At 42.6% G+C, this 19,309-nt stretch overlaps 1 protein-coding gene across 2 annotated transcripts in view; it reads right to left on the bottom strand.

Moving 5' to 3' along the window:
• Positions 1–351: 351 nt before the first annotated feature.
• The window catches only part of GCNT2 (glucosaminyl (N-acetyl) transferase 2 (I blood group)), a 57,570-nt gene continuing 38,612 nt past the window's right edge, over positions 352–19,309 (bottom strand). For both annotated transcript variants that reach the window (XM_032424852.1, XM_032424851.1), the window contains exons 2-3: positions 8,496–8,588; positions 352–3,062 (exon numbers count right to left, since the gene is read on the bottom strand). In XM_032424852.1, the coding sequence (XP_032280743.1) occupies positions 2,872–3,062; positions 8,496–8,588 (284 nt within the window). In that variant the 3' untranslated portion in view covers positions 352–2,871. The remainder of the gene's footprint in view (positions 3,063–8,495; positions 8,589–19,309) is intronic.

Below are 19,309 nucleotides of genomic sequence, written 5' to 3'. Positions count from 1 at the left end.
TTTTTTTAAAGATTTTATTTATTTATTTGACAGAGAGAGACACAGTGAGAGAGGGAATACAAGCAGGGGGTGTGGGAGAGGGAGAAGCAGGCTTCCCACCGAGCAAGGAGCCCAATGTGGGGCTCAATCCTAGGACCCTGCGGTCATGACCTGAGCCGAAGGCAGAAGCTTAACGACTGAGCCACCCAGGCGCCCCTGTACTTTTTTTTTTTAAGATTTTATTTTTAAGTAATCTCTACACCCGACATGGGGCTCAGACTTACAACCTTGAGGTCAAGAGTCAGGTGCTCCACTGACTGAGCCAGCCAGGCACCCCTCTGTTTGTATTTTTTTTGTAAAAATGCTCGAAGAATTACCTTGTTAAACATGGTCTTTAGTGGATATTAACCAACCATCAGATAAAAATACACAATAGCCCCAAAGGTGAAAACAATATATTAATTTATTTCCAAGATAACAACATGGACCATCATTGCAAACAAGGACGGATTTAGTAGTTTCAGCCATCCCCATGGGCTAGCGGAAACCCACTTGCCCAAACACTACAATCTTCCAATATTAAAGTATTTAAGACACAGAGATGACCAGCAACAGACATGTAAACATCTTCTATTCCAAAAGAGTTCTCGTTCTAGATGAGAAAGATCCAGTGTAAAACATTTCTTCTCAGGTGGGGTCATTTAAAGAAGTTGAAAAAAAAAGAAGATGATTCTTAGACTCCACCATTAGCTCTGGGTGTGTTCCCTACGCTTCAAGCCTTTACCACTCTGTACAGCTCCATCTTTTTCAGTAGCAGGGAAAAAAGGCTTTATTTCAAAGGCATTCCCTTAAATACGATTAACATTCAACAGGCACAGTCACAGAAAAAAAATAATAAAAATAGTGTGAATTAAAGGTATCATTAGTTGTAGTAACTTTTTTTTTTGTTAGAATAAATAAATATTAAGGAACTCAATGGATTTAGGAGTACAAAAGTAGACTTCACATTTTTCTGAGGTGACAGCACATTTTCTCATATTAACACTGAGACCATTCTTAAAACCTACCCTCTCTGTTATACTAAATATGGCTTTATTTCACGTTCTCTAAATATTCTCAGGAAACTGAACTAAGGAGACCAGTAAGAACATCCCAATCCTCAGAGAACTCGTTTTCTCACGCTTATTAACAACTTCTCTAAGCCTCACTTACTTCATCTGCAAAATGGAGGTAATCATGTGAGCCTCCCAAGAGTGTTGTAAGGTGTTAATGCAAGGAGCCATAAGGGAGCTATTCGGATGCCTACAACACAACAGGATTTAGCTTCTGTCTATTCCTTCCTTTCTCCCTTTGGAATGATCTCTGATTTAGACCTTGATTTCTTTTTTTTTTTCTTAAGATTTTATTTATTTATTTGAGAGAGAGAGAACGAGTGGGGGGGGGGGCAGAGAGATAGAGGAGAAGTGGACTCCGCAGTGAGCAGGGAGCCCGACATGGGGCTCAATCCCAAGACTCCAGGATTATAACCTGAGCCGAGCACAGACGCTTAACTGAGCCACCCAGGCGCCCCTAGACCTCGACTTCTAATTACTCATATTCTTGGCCTGATATCCCAGTCTATAACTCTGCATATGAATGCATTAAAATACAAGCAATCCGTGAGATTCTCTAGAGCAGCCTTTCCAACGTTGATGCTATTACCAAGAATTTTAGAGTGAAAAAGCTTCTCTCTTCATTTTCTCCTTGTGTCAAACGGGTCTGGTATACAATAGGCACTCAAGAAATATTTACTGACTGCATGCTGAGTGAATGAATTGGATAAAGGATAAGGGGTAAGTGTAAGCACAAGGGATAAGTGACACAGATGCTCACTCACAATGGAAAGCTCTTAAAAATCTAGGCACTCTGATCAGCACTAAGCATTGTAAAGCTACTCAGAGAATACTCTCTTGAGAATAAGCTACTCAAAATCCTCTGGAGTCCTTAAAGCCTTCATGGTGTAGAATTTGGACTCCATTTTGCAGGTAAGATCACTTTGGTGGGGGTGGAGGGTGGTGACCGAAGAGTAAAGTGATTCATTCTGAGGTTAGAGACCTGGGACAAGATTCATGCAATAGCACCTCTCTTCTAGAAATATCTTCATTCTGTGGGAACGTTTCAGCGTTCTCCATGGAAAGCAATGGCAGAGGGACTAGTGAACATTCTGACACACCACAAGAAATGTCCTGTTTCCCTGGGATTCCTTTGCAGAAACAGGAGGTAGTGGCCGCTGTTGGAAAGCATATCCCGCCTCCTGTCAATGACTTCACATTCTATACAGGACTTCAGACACAGTAAACTGGAAAGGCTAGTGTTGAAACCCGGGAACAAGATCTAGTTCTCCCTTCTGGTAGCTCAAGTTTTAAAGGAGATTGCTGAGTTGCCCAGAAAGTTGTTTCTATGCCTACGTGTGGCTGAGCAAAGAGGAGTGGTGTCCACGGATGTGTGGCTATAGATCTGTCATAAAAGATTCCTTCAAAGAAACACAATTCCTATTTTCCTAAACAGTATTATCTACAGTTCTCCTTTTCATGAGAACATTTCTCTATAATGAGTATCCGGTGCAAAGGTCTGACATCAGTTCAGTTGATCACTGATCAGAGAGTTAGCCTGACGCAGAAGGAGCATCAGGAGGCCGCCATTGTGGCCAAAATGCCGGTGTGGCCCTGTGCAGCCGTCCCGATAGCGGAGTTCACAGGGTCCAGTGGATGGTTGCACACAGAATAACATGGCCAGGTCCTGCAGCCGTAACCTCATTCTGGCAACTATTCACATAAGCAAGGCAAAGTTCTCTCACAAAGAAAGGCTCTTCTTCCCAGCTGCGAGCGCCCGTCGAGCCCGTGTTACAGTGGATCAGAAATACCAGCTGGGCTGTATTACTGTTTCACTCTGATTTAGGGTTCTTTCTCGAAGCCTCAGTTCGAGGCATTCCACGGTGAGGGGGTACGTGGAAAGCTCAAACTTGTTAGCAAAGAGGCTGGGTGAATTAATCAACCACTTCAAGTCTCCGTTTCCATAGATACAGATGCCGTGGACATAGCGGCCTGCAGAGGAGAGAACAAGAGACAGTCAGAACATGCTGGTTTTCCAAAGTTGGGGTTAGTGAGGCTGCCCAGCCGTAGAGTCTTGCCTGCCTACAGAGTAGCTAAAAGTGTGCCACGTGCTACAGGATTCGAATGAAACAGGATCGTGTAGGCCCAGCCCACAAGGAAGTTAAGCTCTTTATAGGAAGACAAAGGGAACACATAGGTACTTAAATAACAGGAGAGTGAAATAATACAAAGCGAGAACATAATAGGTGTCACGGGACAATTCGTGTATTATCAAGTGAGCGTGATGGATGAGAGAGGTTCTAGAAGTACACAGATGGGACAGGTCTTGATGGGTTGAACTGCTCAGGCCTGTTCTGTGAGCCTCTCCAAGTGCCTACTTTTATCTCCACTTAGATGAGAATGAACCTCACTGATAGGACATGTCAAGACTCAACTCCTCACCCACCTCCAAGTCCCCCTGGGTACTTCTCCTCCTTTCTCTCACACCCCACATCCAATCTGTCAGCAACTCTGTCAGCTCAACCTTCAAAATACTAACAGAATTTGACCTCTTTCCACCGCCTCCACCACTACCATCCTGGCCCACACCACCTCCACCATCCTGTCTGACTTGTTACAGTAATAACTGGGTTCCACTGCCTCTACCTTGGTCTGTTAGTATATTCTCAGCACAACAGCCAGAGCGATTGTTCTAAATGTTAAGCACATCGTGATGTCTCCTCTGCTCAAAACCCTCGAAGGGTTTCTCATCTCATGTGGAGGAAGAGCCAAAATGTGAGCAATGGCATTGAAAACTCCTCAGAGTCTGGCCTTTACCTCCCACCACTTGCTCATTCACTTACAACCCTTGCTCACTCGCTTCGGCCACACTGGCTTCCTCGATGGACCCGAGCACACCACGCATGCTGTACCTGAGAATCCACGTTGCTCTTCCTCCCCCCGCCAGCCCCCTTCCACCAGACATCCTGGAGGCTCCCTCTCACACCACACCCCAGGATATCTGCCTCAAGGCTGTGTTCTCAGTGAGGCCTCCTCTGACCTCTCTTTCCTCCTTCCCTGATTCATCTTCCTCTTGGCTCTCATTACAAACAGATAGCTATGTGTGTCAGTGCCACGGAGACAAATATTTTGTTTATTGACTTTCTTTCCAGATAATTGTTTGTCTTTCTCCCAGGACTAGAACATAAGGTCCAGAAGAGCTGGAACTTGAGACCATTTTGTTCCCCTCTGTGTCTTCTGCATCTGGGACAGTACCTGGTAAATATTAGGAGTTACATTAATAGCTACTGAGTGAATGGATAGAGAAGGATGAGTGGAGAGTTAGTGGAAGCACAGAACTGGCGGGGGGGCGGGCATCAGGGGCACAGACGGTGGCTTCATTTGGGGACAATGCCTCTGGAAAAAATGTGCAAAGGTGTGAATTCTCTGCTAGAATCTGGAGTTTGGTTGGGAAGTGGGTTAGAAGAAAAATGGTAGGAAGTTGAACCTCTTTTCTAGAGGTTTCTTGGCATAGAGTAGAATGACTACAGTTGACTGACCTAAAACAAACTAAAGGGCTGGGCCTTTTTTTTATCCCATAAATAGGCAAAGTCTTTGAAGATTTTTGAATGGAAGAATCAAATGGTGAAACGAATTTTAGCAAGATTGATTTTGCAGAGCTTTGCAGGGTACATTAGAAATCAATCATGAGGCCACACTAACAACTTAATGTAAACCAGAGAACTGGTTCAAAGTTAATGGTTGCCATGAGTGGGGAAGGAAGGTTATTAGAAACAGAACAGAGAAGGGCTGACAGGACTTGTGATTAATTTAATGTGCCTGGGAGGAAGTACAACAGAGAGTGGAAACCATGGGGCACAGAAGCCAGAGTTGTGGGAAGTCAGAGGAGAACCCAGGGGGGAGGTGGTGAGAAGTGAATGCACAAGCAGCGCGTCCATGCTTAAGAGAATGAAGTGAACAGGAGCGACTGTTTCACGTGGATGGAGTAGAGGCTACACAGACAACTTGGTCTTCTGGCTAGAGGCAATCACTACACACTTGAGAGAGAAGAGAATCACTCCCCACCAGCACAGAGGGCAATGCAGGACGGCAAGAGAGCAAGGGGATCATTTAGGGGAACCTGCACAAAGCTGAGACCCCCAGACCCAGGTTGTGAGGATGGGTAGCTTTTCCTCTCAGAACAGGAAGGAACAATGAGAGTGTGTCCAAAGTACCCTGAGATGGAGGAATGGAAATGGCATGACAAACTGGTAAGGGGATTTTGATGGAATGTCTTCAAAGTTCTTCCTCAAGTTGAAATTGTTACCTTTTGAGGGTGGAAAGGCTGTAAGATTAAGAGGTTAAAGCAAGCAGGAAAGATGAAAAGGACACCAGGAAGATAATGAGGTGAATAAAAGAATAAATTGGCAGCCAGGAGGGTCTAGCCTCCCTATCGGGGGTGAGTTTGGGACAGTTCTGTAAGAGTCTCCAGTGATGCTCTGCTCAGGGAAACACAAATGGCATAAAGCACATGCTGGTAATCGTTATGCATAGGAATGGACCTTGTAGGGTCAAATGGCAGAGGAATCTGGAATGTTGAGTGAGAACAGCATGGGACGGCTGACCCAGTACACAGGCTGGACAGGAAGTCCTCAGAAGGAAGCTAGTAGAAGGAAGAAGCTGAGACAGTTGAAACCTTGGCAATCCCAATTTTAAAAAAGCAACCCCGTTTCAAACAACAACAACAACTTATTTTAGGTGTGGGGATACAGCAATGAACAAATTGGTCAAAAATCCTAGCCCTCTTGGGAGCTTCTATTCTGCTCTGGGGAGAAAGACAGGAAGATATAAAGTATGTAAGCTGGTGAAGAAAACTAGTAGAGTGACAAAGAGACTGTAATCAAAGGTGGAAGCTCCAAGTTCAAGACCACATCTAGGTGGTCCCGTGATTCTAAGTGCTAACAGGGCCTTATAGAGTGTGTACACATCCACGGGTTTAGGACAAATCCTATTACTCACAACCAAGGGGAAAAGGTCCAGATTGGACTCCTGACTTGCTGGTTTGGCATGCACTGTTCTGCATCCTCTGGGTTCTTTTTCTTTTCCCTATCTAGTGGTTTGGGGGACAAACTATTTTTCTGCTCTGCACAGTACAAGGCTTTTAGATATTCATGGCATAACAGGTGCTAAGAGAAGAAAAATGAGACATTTGTCTGAGAGGCTTGGGCTGCCCAAGCTTTGTACCCTAGGTAGGTCCCTGGCTTGGGGATACTCTCATGGGCCCACCTGTCATGTGATAAGTAAAGATCCCTCTAAAAATGCAAACCTGACTAGCCTATATCTTCTCTATGGGGTAGGGCCTGGACACAGGTGAAGACAAGGAGACTGAGGGTAAGGCTCTACGGAGGGGCGGGGGTTTGGTGACTGATGCAATGGGACAGAAGCTTCTGTGGGGGGGGCTGGAGCCACAAAGTAATGATGTCACATGGGTCCCTGCTGTGGAGGCTGAAGTTCTCCGGAGTTACAGCTGGAAAGGAGGTGGAGAAGCAGATCAGAGGATGACCACGGTGGTCCTAGAGGGAGGGTGACAGGGTTATGGGAGGACTTTGGGGAAGGCAACACATCTCAAATATTGAGACCCCGACTGATGGTGATGGTCTCTTTTCTAAAGAAGACTTAGGACATCCAAAAGCAAAGCAACCTCCTCTCCACCTTCCTCCTTCCACCAGGAGGTCAGGCCACAACGAAATGCAGGCAGGTGGCACGGGCTGTCCTCTGGGGACAATATGTTGGCTGATTAAGGTAAAGACATGAATACGCTGAAGAGCAGACTGTACAGTGACATGAGGATATTGCCATCTGCAGCAGAAGGGGATGGAGTGTCATGGAGAGCTGCAAAGAGGCAGCCATTTGGAGGTTTTCCTCTGAAATATTAAGTGTCAATGGGATGGGCCAGAGAGGGAAGCCAGAGACTGTAGGTGGACGGACTGATGGACAAGTGGAGGAAGCAAAGCTTTGTCACCACAGGGAACAAAGGTGAAACCCTCACACTTGCTCTTTCACTTAACCACTCGCCCACCTCCTGTTATGGGCTGAATTGTCCCCCTCCCCAAATTCATATGTTGAAGTCCTAGCCCCCCATACCTCAGACTGTGACCATATTTGAGACAGAGCTATTCAAGTTAAAATGAGGTCATACAGGATGGGCTGTAATCCAGTATGAGTGGTGTGGGTATAAAAAGAGGAGATCGAGAACTCAGACGCACACAGAAGGAAGACCATGTGAGGCCACGGGAAGAAGGTGGCCATCTGTGAGCCTCTCAGGAGAAACCAAATCTGTAGCCACCTTGCTCTCCAACTTCTAGCCTATAGGAGTATGAGGAAATAAATTTCTGTTGTTGAAGTCACCCAGTCTCTTGTACTTGGTTATGTTAGCCCTAGTGAATGAATACCATGCTCACTACGTACCAGGCAAGAATCTCAATGGAATGTAGAGCAGGGCTGATGAAAGCCCTTCTTTATAAAGTTCTATAGAAATGAAAACTACTGGGGCGCCTGGGTGGCTCCGTCGGTTAAGCGTCTGCCTTCAGCTCAGGTCATGATCCCAGGGTCCTGGGATCGAGTCCCGCATCGGGCTCCCTGCTCAGCAGGGAGTCTGCTTCTCCCTCTGCCTCTGCCCTCCCCCCCATTCATGCACGAGCACTCTCTCAAATACATAAAGAAAGAAAGGAACTATCTCATTCTTGTCCGTCTGGAGGAGAAATATCTTGTTAGTGTTGCCTGCCATCATGCCAGAGCTGCAGCAAATACTTCTAAGCCAGCTGGAAGCTTGTCTGCGGGGGGGTGGGGGGGGGCCAGAGGCTGGTGTGAGGGGCAGGGGTGGAGGTCCAGCTTGCTCCGTGGTGAGAACATGACATCACGTCTCATCCTGACCACTTTCCCCTCCTAACCACTGCACTCCCAAAAGGAACAGAAAGAGGAATAAGTAAGAAGAAAGCAGAAACTAGCAAGAAAGTATCATCCTAAGTTGAGCCCACCCACTCGGTAGTCAAGAGTCGGAGAACATCAGTGAGATAACTTCATGTCATGTCATTTCTCTTCTTCCTTTCTTTCTCTCTCTCTCTCTCTCTTTCTTTTCCTTCCATCCTTCCTTCCTTCCTTTCTTTTTTAGCAGGTTCCATGTCCAGTGTGGGGCCCAGTGTTGGGCTTGAACTCATGACCAAGAGCTGAGCTAGGATCAAGAGTCGGATGCTTAACCAACTGAGCCACCCAGGCACCCCCCCTCCTAAATTTACAATGTCTTGAAGCCTCTAGCTACTCCAAGAACTCACAGATTGTTCTAAATACACCAGCAGTTCTCTCCATGAGAACCCCTGTATTTCACAACGACCTTCATGCCAACACCAACAAGCACTGTGGCCTCAAAGTATGGAATCAATGGCTCACCATGGCAGCCTCCATGTTTATCTTCCATGTCAATCCACTTGACAGCCCTGAGATTACCGGTCCACGATGCGTTTGGCATGGAGCCAGGGACACCTGTAATGTTGATAAAGAAGAAAAACAGAAATGAGAACCAAGAAAGAAGGGTGTCATTTCATCAATGAAGGCTCCAAGTTATGCTTATGTTTTTGGTAGATTATCTTTCATGTTAGATTTTCCATCGTCGGTGTGCAAAACCTCAAAAGCTTACGGTGTGAATAGTTGGTGGTTATGAACCCTGCCTTGCCACCATTAAAAAAAAATATATGCATAATTTTTTTGGTCATAATGTGTGCCCAAGCCTGCAAAATAGAGTTTAAGAGATATCACAGCATGAAATCATAATGCAGATGGAAAAGTTGGGAGATTTGAGGTTATCTCTCAATGGCCTTCAACTGAATTTACTTTCAATCCTAATATTACAGCTTTTTAAGACTTCAGATGACTTGTAACTTAAAATGAAGCTCAGAAAACCAGCTACTCTATGTGCTAAGCACTAATAAGTGAGAGCCCTTTATATGAAGTTGCAATATTCAGCATACAGAAGGGAAATATCTTGTTCACTACTTATAAACTCAAACAAATCCCTTAACACTCTATCCTTTTTTAAATTATTTTTTATTTTTTATAAGCAATCTCTATACCCAACATGGGGCTCAAACTTATGATGCCAAGATCAAGAGTCCCACACTCCATTGACTGAGCCAGCCAGGCCCCCCTGACACACTATCCTTTTTGTTAAAGTGCTTCTTGAGCATTTGGTGTTGCCAAGCATTGTGCTGGGCCCTGGGGGGAGAGAGAGAAACAAGATGATTCTCCAACACCCAGTGAGGATAAACTGTTGACCCCAAGCAGTAAGTTTGATCTTTGAGTTTCTCGGAGGAAGATTGGCGTGCACTGACCTACCCATCTTCTCTATTTCTTTCAGCTGTTCTTTGGCCCAAAGTTTAGTGGCTGATCCATTAACTAATTAGTTACCTAATTCACCTTTGAAATGTAAAGAGCCTTTAAGAAGGGGAGGAGGGCTTTAGGTTGCCACTAAGCTAGGGCTTTTCCACCTTGGCATTACTGACACTTTATTTATTTTTGCATATTTTAAATATTTATTTATATACATTTATATTTTTATTTTATTTTAAAATTATCTCATTTTATTTTATTTACATTCAAATAATTAACATATAGGGCATTCTTGACACTTTAGACTGGATAATTCCTTGTGGCAGGGCCTGTCCTATCCTGTTGTTGATATTTAGCAGCATGCCTGGACTCCACCTACCAGATGCCAGTAGTACATAGCCCTCAGCTGTGATAATCAAAAACATCTTCAGGTGTGGCCAAATGTCCCCAGGAGGGAGGGTGGTTGGGCAAAACTGCCCCATTTGAGAAACGCTGCGCTAAACTATTTTTTTTAAGATTTATTTTAAGATTTTACTTATTTATTTATTTGAGAGAGAGAGAGAGAAGAAACAGCATGAGAGGGGAGAGGGTCAGAGGGAGAAGCAGGCTTCCCACTCGATCCCAGGACTCCGGGATCATGACCTGCGCCGAAGGCAGTCGCTTAACCAACTGAGCCACCCAGGCGCCCCTAAAATTTATTTATTTTAGTGAGAGAGAATGAGAGAAAGAGAGAGAGAGCATGGGCGGGAAGGGTAGAGGGAGAGGGAGAGAGAATCTCAAGCAGATTCCCTGCTGACATGGAGCAAGATGTGGGGATTGATCCCAGGACCCTGAGATCATGACCTGAGCCAAAATCAAGAGTCAGACATTCAACCAACCCAAGCCATCCAGACACCCCTGTGCTAAACCATTTCAAATAACCCTCTCCATCTCAATAAATTTTGGATAAGTCAGAGATTAAAGGGTCCATTTAATCCTATAGAGTAGAGTAGTTTTACGCCAAGATTTCCATTACTGGAAAGTAGGTATATGGGAATCAAAGGTAAATGCAACAAAAGAACTATTTTGTTTTATAAGAGCTCCAACAATTTTCACCAGTGAGCAATACAATCTGAACATAATTTTGATGTAATGGCACCACGCTCATGACATCTGCACCCAGACTGTAATAGTCCTTTCTCAGAAGATCCAGTAGGCAGAATAACGCCCCTCCCAATGACATATATTCAAAGAAGTCTGGATTCTAATCTCTGGAACCTGAAATTATGTTACAGGGCAAAATGGAATTCAGTTTGCTAATCAGCTAACCTTAAAATAGGGAAATTATCCTTAATTATCCAGGCCGGACCAATGCAATCACAAGGGTCTTTAACAGTGGAAGAGGGAGGTGATGAGCTGGTCTTTTTTTTTTTTTTTTTTTACCATTTGAAGGTAGAGGAAGGGGCTAAGGAACATGGGTGGCCATTAGAAATGGCCCAGATCCTACAGAAAGAAACAGAGCCCAGCCAACTCTGGTTTTAGTCTGGTGAGACCCGTGTCAGACTTCTGTCCTACAGAATTGTAAGATAATACATTTATGTTGTTTAAGCTGCTAAGTCTGTGGTAGTTACCATGGCAAACAAAAAACTAATATACATACTAATGAGAAAAAAAATTACCTAGGATGATAGATATTTTTTAATAAGAAAAAAAAAACTGGACAAGACCAATACTTTTCAAAAATTTTAACTGGATTAGGCACATAAACATGTTTCCTCTTTAAGAACATTAATAAAAATATGCATTTTCAGAAGAAAAAAGCTCTGTTCTTTTTCCCTGATGTCACATGACAATTATATGATGATCTAAATCAAGAATTGTACCAAGGTCTCCCAACTAAAATTAAATTTTGCACAGCCTTTCCTGTAAATGGCATGAATTCTTACCCCTAAGGGCTTGCTATAAGACAGATTCTTTTTTTCTTCTCGCTGCCAAACTTGAAAAGTTTGCTTATAAATATTGAGTAGTCCCCAAGAAAAATACCATTTATTAAGCGATATTTCTTCCTATTGCTTTGATTTGCATTTATTACTTTAAAAATTACTTTAGCGCTTGCTTTCCAAAGAGAAGCTTCTTTATTTTGTTCTTGGTATACATTTTAAAAGAATTTAGAATAAAACTTGCCTTGGTTAAGTTGGGGGTGGGGGGGAGGGCAGTCCAGAAAACAAAGAGATAATTTGGTATATTTACTTGTGTCTACAAGATTAGCTGACATGGATGTAATTTTTACAAGTCTATTTTGATGAAGAGCTACAGCAGAAGAGTGTGAAGAACATATTGCCATAACAAAATGTCCCTACCCTCCTTTACATGAGTACATTTTTTAAAGGACAAGATATTTTTTTTCTCTTTCATTCTGCACCAGAATCGGCATGTTCACAAGATCCCCAGAGCATCCCGGCACGTGATCAAGTCTGAGAAGCTCTGGGCTGTAACCAGCATTGCAAAGAGGACATAGCTTCTGTCTCCTCTCTCCTTGAAGTCCCTCCCTCGGCCTTCATCAGGTTTCAGGTTACCTTTTCTTTCTCCTTTCCCTACATTTCGCCCTGATGAAGAAATCTGGTACTATGTACCTTCCATCCTTTGATTAATTTTACAAATCTGTCCGCACAGCAGGGAATACAGGCATTTGAGTAGACCTCTCAAATCACCTTCTTGAAGACCATCAGCCCACCTGGCGTGGGGAAAAGCCGTGTTGAGCAGAAGACCGGTCCTCAGGGCGCCTTGAACTCACAGCACTGGGCCCACGGGGGATTCCCAGTCAATGTTAATGGAGTGAATGGGTGTGGCGTGCAAGGGTTGCCCAGCAACTCAGTCTTCAGGGGTGATGGTAGGACCACTTAGATTGTGTGTGGCTAAGACAGGCCTGCTTGCCACCCTGGTTTCCCAACAGGTCACTGTACTTGCAGGTGTAATCATGCTCTACCTCTCAGTATGAAAAGTATTTATTCTCCTCTCTTAGCCAAGGCCAACCTGTTTCAGTTTGCCCTACAGCAATTGCTTAAGCGGCCATCAATCACCTATTTGCCACATCGGTCCTGCCTGGTACAACTAGCCCTCAACAAGACTTCTGGAGACAGCTCAAATATCAACTCAATATGAATACTTTGCAGGCATCGCTTGATTATTATTGTGAGGGGATAATGGCAAGCAAGAGATTGAATGTTCTAAATGTACCGTGTGCCCACTATGCAGTAATTTAATGTGGCTTGAGTTAAAACACACGTGGAGACCCCAAAGCTACTGATCCCATCCCAACCTGGATGCCCCTTCTACTTCCTAAAAGTATCTACTAAGCATAATTTTCTCCCAGAGATTGACCTGCGGCACACGCTACCCTCACCCCACCTCACCCCCATGCCCCCGTGGAACACACTGGCCTTTCCCCTGGGATTGGGGAACTTGGTTCTTACCCTAGCTTTGTCACTAACCAGCTCTGTATCCTGGAACCATCATTTAAGGCCACACAGACTCACCTTTCAAATGAAGTGTAGAACAGATCAGTGGTTTCTCAACCTTTTAGACTGCAATCCACAGAAAAACAATTTACGCCATTGTAGGAGCGCACACATACATAAAGCCAACAAAAGTTTTACAAACGCCTTAGGCTTATTACGTATGATGCACTTGTTTATTTTGTGTTATTTTCTCATATTAAAAATACTGGTCAAAGCCTACTAAAGTGATTTCTGGATCCACTCGTGGGAAAGAGTGCTCTTTTAAAAATACTGGACTGGATGACTGTGTTTTTTTTATTGCTGTTATGATTATGATTATTCTTACTTGTCAGGATTCTAGGAGGGTAGTTATGGGGTATACGGATAAAGTCTACCCTCAATTCACAGTGTCCTAGGAAGGGTCTCTTTTGCATTATTTCTAGGATGGGGCAAAAAGAAGACACTAATATTACTGGAGAAACTATTTTAAACTATAAACTCCAATTCTCTCATTTGCTCTTCATAGGCTTATTTAAACAAAAGATTTGAGATAAGTTTACAGAGTAACCAAGAATGTTTTTCTTGGAGCTTAGCCATTATTAGTCAAATAACTGCATTTGTTGAATTAATGAATACGGTTCTTTGAAATGCAAGCTTTATTTATATTGACTTGACTTTCTTCTTACTGTTCTCACACAGTGTAGTCCTCATTTTGGGAGACCTACATGTGGTAACGAAGTCCAGCAATTGCTTATTATTGAAGCTCAGATATATACTTTTTAATTTATTGAATAAACAAGGGATTTTGTTTTTAAGTGTCAAAAGCCAATGCTGAGGCTCACAATGCTCACAAATTAATGGTGGTGCCGTAAATTGGTATAACTCTGGAAAATCAATTTGGAAATATGCAGGAAAAGCCTCTATAACCCCCAATTCCCTCTGGCCCTTTAAACCAATAGCTTCAAAATGAGCTAAGCTAAAGCGTAAGTATCTGTATGTGAAGATGTTCCTTTTGACATTATTTATACATGATTAACAGCACAGGCTTTGAGGTCAGAGTCCACATTTCAAATCCTTATCTCAGCTATTACTGGTTGTGTGACCTTGAACAGTTATGTAATCTCTTTAAGATATCACATACTAACCTTCAAAACCTTAGAGGGTTTTGTTCATGTGAAATAAGATAACGGATGTCTTGTGCTTAGCACGGTGCCTGGCACACTTCCCTAAATAAATGGTTGCAAACATAATCCCTCTATTAAAGTCCTGGGGACAGCTGTAGCTGTGGAAGACACTGCGTCTTTACTATAACCAGAAGCAAGTTTACCAGCCTCGATCGCTTCTCGGCCTTTTGGCTAAGATCAAGTTTACCAGCTTTGGCAGTACTGACATTTGGGAGGCAATGACATTCTCATTGCTGGGGGTGCTGACCTGAGCCTTGGAGGATGTGGAGCCTTTATCCACTAGATGCTAGTAGCAGTCCCCATACCTGTCCCATCCTCCTACCTCCTACCCCCCCATACCCCATGACAACCCAAAAATGTTTTCAGATGTAGCCAAATGTTCCCTGGGGAGCAAAACTGCCCTGATTGAGAACATTAAATTGTACATTATTAATAAAATCATGTGCAAATATTTGCATGTAAAATGAACATTTTTTTTTTTTTTAGTTTGCAAAAACTTCTTTAATGTTACTGCTTTTATATTTTTCATACGTTTATTTATGTACCTCTGAGGCTTACTGGCTTTGCTGACTTAGTCATTGTACTTGTGAATATTCTAAGAATAATTCAACAAAAGACATAGAAATGCACAATGTTCAGTGGTGACTGGCTTTACCAACCAGAAAAAAAAAGGAAAATTACCTAGTAAGTGGGAAATGCGGTGTGAAGTAACTTGTAGCCCTTTTTTCTCATTGTAATTGGGGTCATGTTTAGCAATAAAAAGGCCTATTTTTGTTTTTACCTACAAAGTTGTTCATTAATCACTTAGGATTTTTAACGCATGAAATTTACTAAAAGAGATCCTGTCTTGTTTCTTATGGATGTTTTCTAGAGTTCTGAGTCTTTGCGATCATGGCATAGTATCCTTAAAAACGACACCCCTGCATTTACCTCCAGTAATTGTCAACAAATTGATTCTTCTTTGGTTGTAAAAGGAAAAGATGAAATGAGTAAAGGAAGAAAAACCCAGAATTTTAGACTCAAAGGGATTTTAGAAATTTTAATATGCTTTACTATTTTAATATATTCCTTCTCATTGGCATGCTGTGTAAATTTAAGTGAATTGCCCAGGAGTGTGCACGTCCTTAATAATTTACTGATTTTGTTTCAAGATAATTTACTCAATTATTCAAACAGTTTTCTTGAATGTTTCCTATGTTCTAGAGTAGATGTTGAGGGTAAAGCTATGAATGAGATGTTCTTGGAGCTTTTGGCCTAGTGTATCCAGAAGGGTTTATATTTATTAATATTTCTATTAGCAGCCCAGACACCTCTACTCAAGTCTTTCCCTGACAGTCTTCTAGTGAAGAACAGGGAAGGTCAGTGACACGTTTAGAAAGGTGGAAAATCTCTGACCCAGAACAGTTCAGATTTCAATACAATCCTGACCTAAAGGCTGACCTTGACCCATTGACCAGGTGCCTACATTTCTCTTTGGCTGCTTATCACCTTTAACTCTTCTCAAACACTCCTTTATTCATGGCACATTTTTCTGAGATGGTGAAGCCCTTCAGTTTTACCACTTCCAGGCTTGGAGGTTGTCAACTTGCCTTCCTTTCTTCCACTAAACCATGACAGTTTTCAAAATCCTTCACCTTTGCAAGGAACCCAAATCCACTCATTAATCGCTTCCAGCTACGACTTCACCATTTTGTGCAGTATGGGAGCCCCCAACTGATTTCCAATCTACCAGGGTTCTCCCTGGCTTATAATGATGTTGCTTCCCTTTGCTGGCATGGTCCTAATTCAGGGGCTTCACATCTCTCGCCAGAGACTGCTCTGACTGCCTCCAATCTGTCCACTTTATTGGCGATACCACTAGATGGCTTTTTCTATAATCAGGGTTGACCTTGTTTACCTCCTATTTGGGGGGGTGTGCAGGATTACTTTGAACTGTCTGCCGCATGTCTGTTTCTTCAAGCCACTTCGAGATGCTTACCCATCAACCACTCATCCCCCAACAAATGAAAGCAAATTCTGACTTGCCATCATCTCAAACCTCTCCCAAGGGGGCCCATTCTGCCTTTTACTGGAATTCTCACTCCTCACACCATTGCTCATTTTACATTGCTGCTTCTGATCCCCCTGGACCCAGTTTAACACTTATCTCCTCCCTCAAAAGCTTGACTCTCAACCGGCATTTTTAACTTTTGGCTTCAGACTGTCACTAATCAAGCAGCTGGCCCCAGCTACCTCCTCAGAATGGAAACCCTGGCTGAGACCAGCAGTTCACTGCTAGAGTTCACATTCTGGCCAGGAAGGTACCAAAATACTGACCATGATAACAAAAGGATCGTTGCAATCTTGTCCCCCAGGCTACAAACAGAAGACGGGCAGCTCATAAACCACATCTGATCGCAGGCTTATTTGGTTCGACCCTTATCAAAATGGGGGTTGAACACTGAAAAAAAACAGAAGGTTCCCCACAGAACTTTGGACTGCCAGTGTCCAAATAATTTGGACACTTGACAACAATTCACTGGGGCTTTAAGAAGCCAGGAACTCTCCTGACGCCCTGATCCCCATCATACTTCACTCATTCATCTTGTCTACCTGGCCCGGATCAACACATCATGTGTAATACTCGGTTTCAAGACCTCATCTTTCACACTGCCCACCTCATCATGCATCACTGTCCACACATACCCGGCTGTCCTGCCACCCTTTTGGGAATTCCTGAATTGGTCTTCCATTTTCACTGGTCATTGGTTAAGGCCCAGATACTGATGGTTTTCAAAATGCCCATATATAATCGTACTGGGTAGCCAGGGTTGAGAACACCTGTTCTTCACAGAATATTTTATGGAACATCCCTTCATAAGGATAATACTTTTTAGCTTCTCAAACAGCAAGCATTGTGCCTCAGTAAGGAGAGATTTTATTTTTCACCAAATAAAGCAATTTTAAGTGTTAGAGGTTTTAAAAGCACAGAAAAGTGCAAAGAGACCAGTTGTTTATTTTCCAACTCCCCCAAATTAACCAGTGTCAAGCACTATGGTACATCTGCCTTGTGAATCTTTCCTTTTTCTCTTTCTAAAAAATATTATTCTATAATTCGTGAAAAACTGAACCCTGGTTATTAGAATGGATTCAAAAAATGCATAACACTACAAAGAACAAAAATGAAAGTTAAAAAAAAAAAAACATTACAAAATCTTACACGTACAGATAACAATCATTAAGAGAAGATTATTTCATAAGAAACAAGTACTGAGGACGTGGAGAAAAAGGAATCCTTGTGTACTGTTGGTGGGAATGCAAACTGGTGCACCCACTGTGGAGAATAGTATGGAGCTTCCTCAGTAAGTTAAAAATAGAACTACCCTACAGTCCAATAATTGTGCTACTGGGTATTTACCCCAAAACCACAAAAACGCTAATTTATGCACCCTGATGTTTCTAGCAGCATTGTTCACAATAGCCAAATTATGGAAGCAGCCCAAGTGCCATCAATAGAAGAATGGATAAAGAAGATATGGTGTACATATACAATGGAATATTATTCAGCCATAAAAAAGAATAAAATCTTACCATTTGCAATGATACGGATGGAGCTAGAGGGTATTATGCTAAGTGAAATAAGTCAGTCAGAGAAAGACAAATATATGATTTCACTCATATGTGGAATTTAAGAAACAAACAAAAATATGGGCAGAGAGAGAGAGAAACCAAGAAACAGACTCTTGACTACAGAGAACAAACAGATGGTTACCAGAGGGGAGGTGGGTGGGGGGATGGGTGAAATAGGTGATGGGGATTGAGGAGGGTACTTGTTGTGATAGGGTGATATATGGAAGTGCTGAATCACTATATTGTACACCTGAAACAAATACAGCACTGTATGTTAACTACACTAGAATTAAAAAAAAAGAATAAAAAATTTTTTTTCATAAAGCATCTTCTTATACAAATAAATACTTCCATGTCCCCTTAGGACTTCAACATAGCTATTAACTAGTTGACTCACCTATATTGGATATAGATTGCAAATAACCTTTCACAAGCAGCTTTTATCATTGAGATATATGGGTTGTTGGGGCGCCTGAGTGCCTCAGTTCGTCAAGCGTCTGACTGTTGATTTCAGCTCAGGTCATGATCTCAGGGTCATGAGATCAAGCCCTGGGACAGGCTCCACGCTGCTGAGTGTGGAGTCTGCTTAAGATTCTCCCTCTCTCTCTCTCTCCCTCTGCCTCTCCCCTGCTCACGTGCATGCTTTCTCTCTCTCGTTCTCTTTCTCTCTTAAAAAAAAAAGAGAGAGATGGATTGGGTTTCTTTAAATGAGTCTGGGCACTCCATATGTACAAGTTTACCACTTTCATAGCTTTATCAAGTCAAAAACTGTTTCCTTAGGACTTATGTTTTTATAGATTCTAGAAACGGGAGATTCTGTTGTTATTTGGAGCACGTGAACATCAAGTACTGTAATTTTCTCTTGATCTGTTTAGATGTGTTTGTTTACAGCTTCAATTAAGTATATGCACTTCAAGTGGCATTTCCTAGATTTTACGTGACTGTTTCAAATAAAAGCATTTACCAGATTGACTCCCCTTCTCACTCCATTACAAGATAAGGGATTTCATGTCAGGATCATTCCCTATTGGAGGTAAGAGAACATTGCATGCCCTGTACTACTTTGTTGGTTGTCTGGAAAAAGGTTCTTAACAAATCCATTAGACAAATTTTTATCTTGCCCAGTACACAGTGCCTTCTTCACCTTCAAAACAAGGCACCAGGCTACAGCCAGTTGGACGTAAATCAAGAATTCATTCGCAAGTTGTAAAACATTCCCTCCAATTCCACATAGAAGCAGCCAAATAAAAACCATACTTGCTTAGGACTCTTGTCTAATTTTAATCCCTATTTTCAACCCAAGACAGGTCCAAAAGAGTTAAAGGTCAGTGGTAAGTTCCATTTGTTGCTGCATGTACTGGGGTATATATAAAGGTTGCTAATTCTGGGAACTAAGTGCCTATCTATAGCAAGCAATCTTTTATACAAAACTGGAGAAGTAGTTCTTCTGTTTACACTCTTCTTCTGCAAAATATGAGAAACATCTAAATAAACTTTCAAAAGAGAAGAAACACAGGAGAAAGAGTCTTGGGATGTGCCCCTGGTATATGGGTATCCCCCACCCCCAACGCCATGGAGTTTGCAGCAGTTTTTAGAAATACAGAAAGTC

This window comes from Phoca vitulina, unplaced genomic scaffold, assembly GCF_004348235.1.
Source record: "Phoca vitulina isolate PV1807 unplaced genomic scaffold, GSC_HSeal_1.0 scaffold31, whole genome shotgun sequence".
NCBI classification, from domain to species: domain Eukaryota; kingdom Metazoa; phylum Chordata; class Mammalia; order Carnivora; family Phocidae; genus Phoca; species Phoca vitulina.
This window is presented reverse-complemented; position numbering and strand designations above follow the sequence as displayed.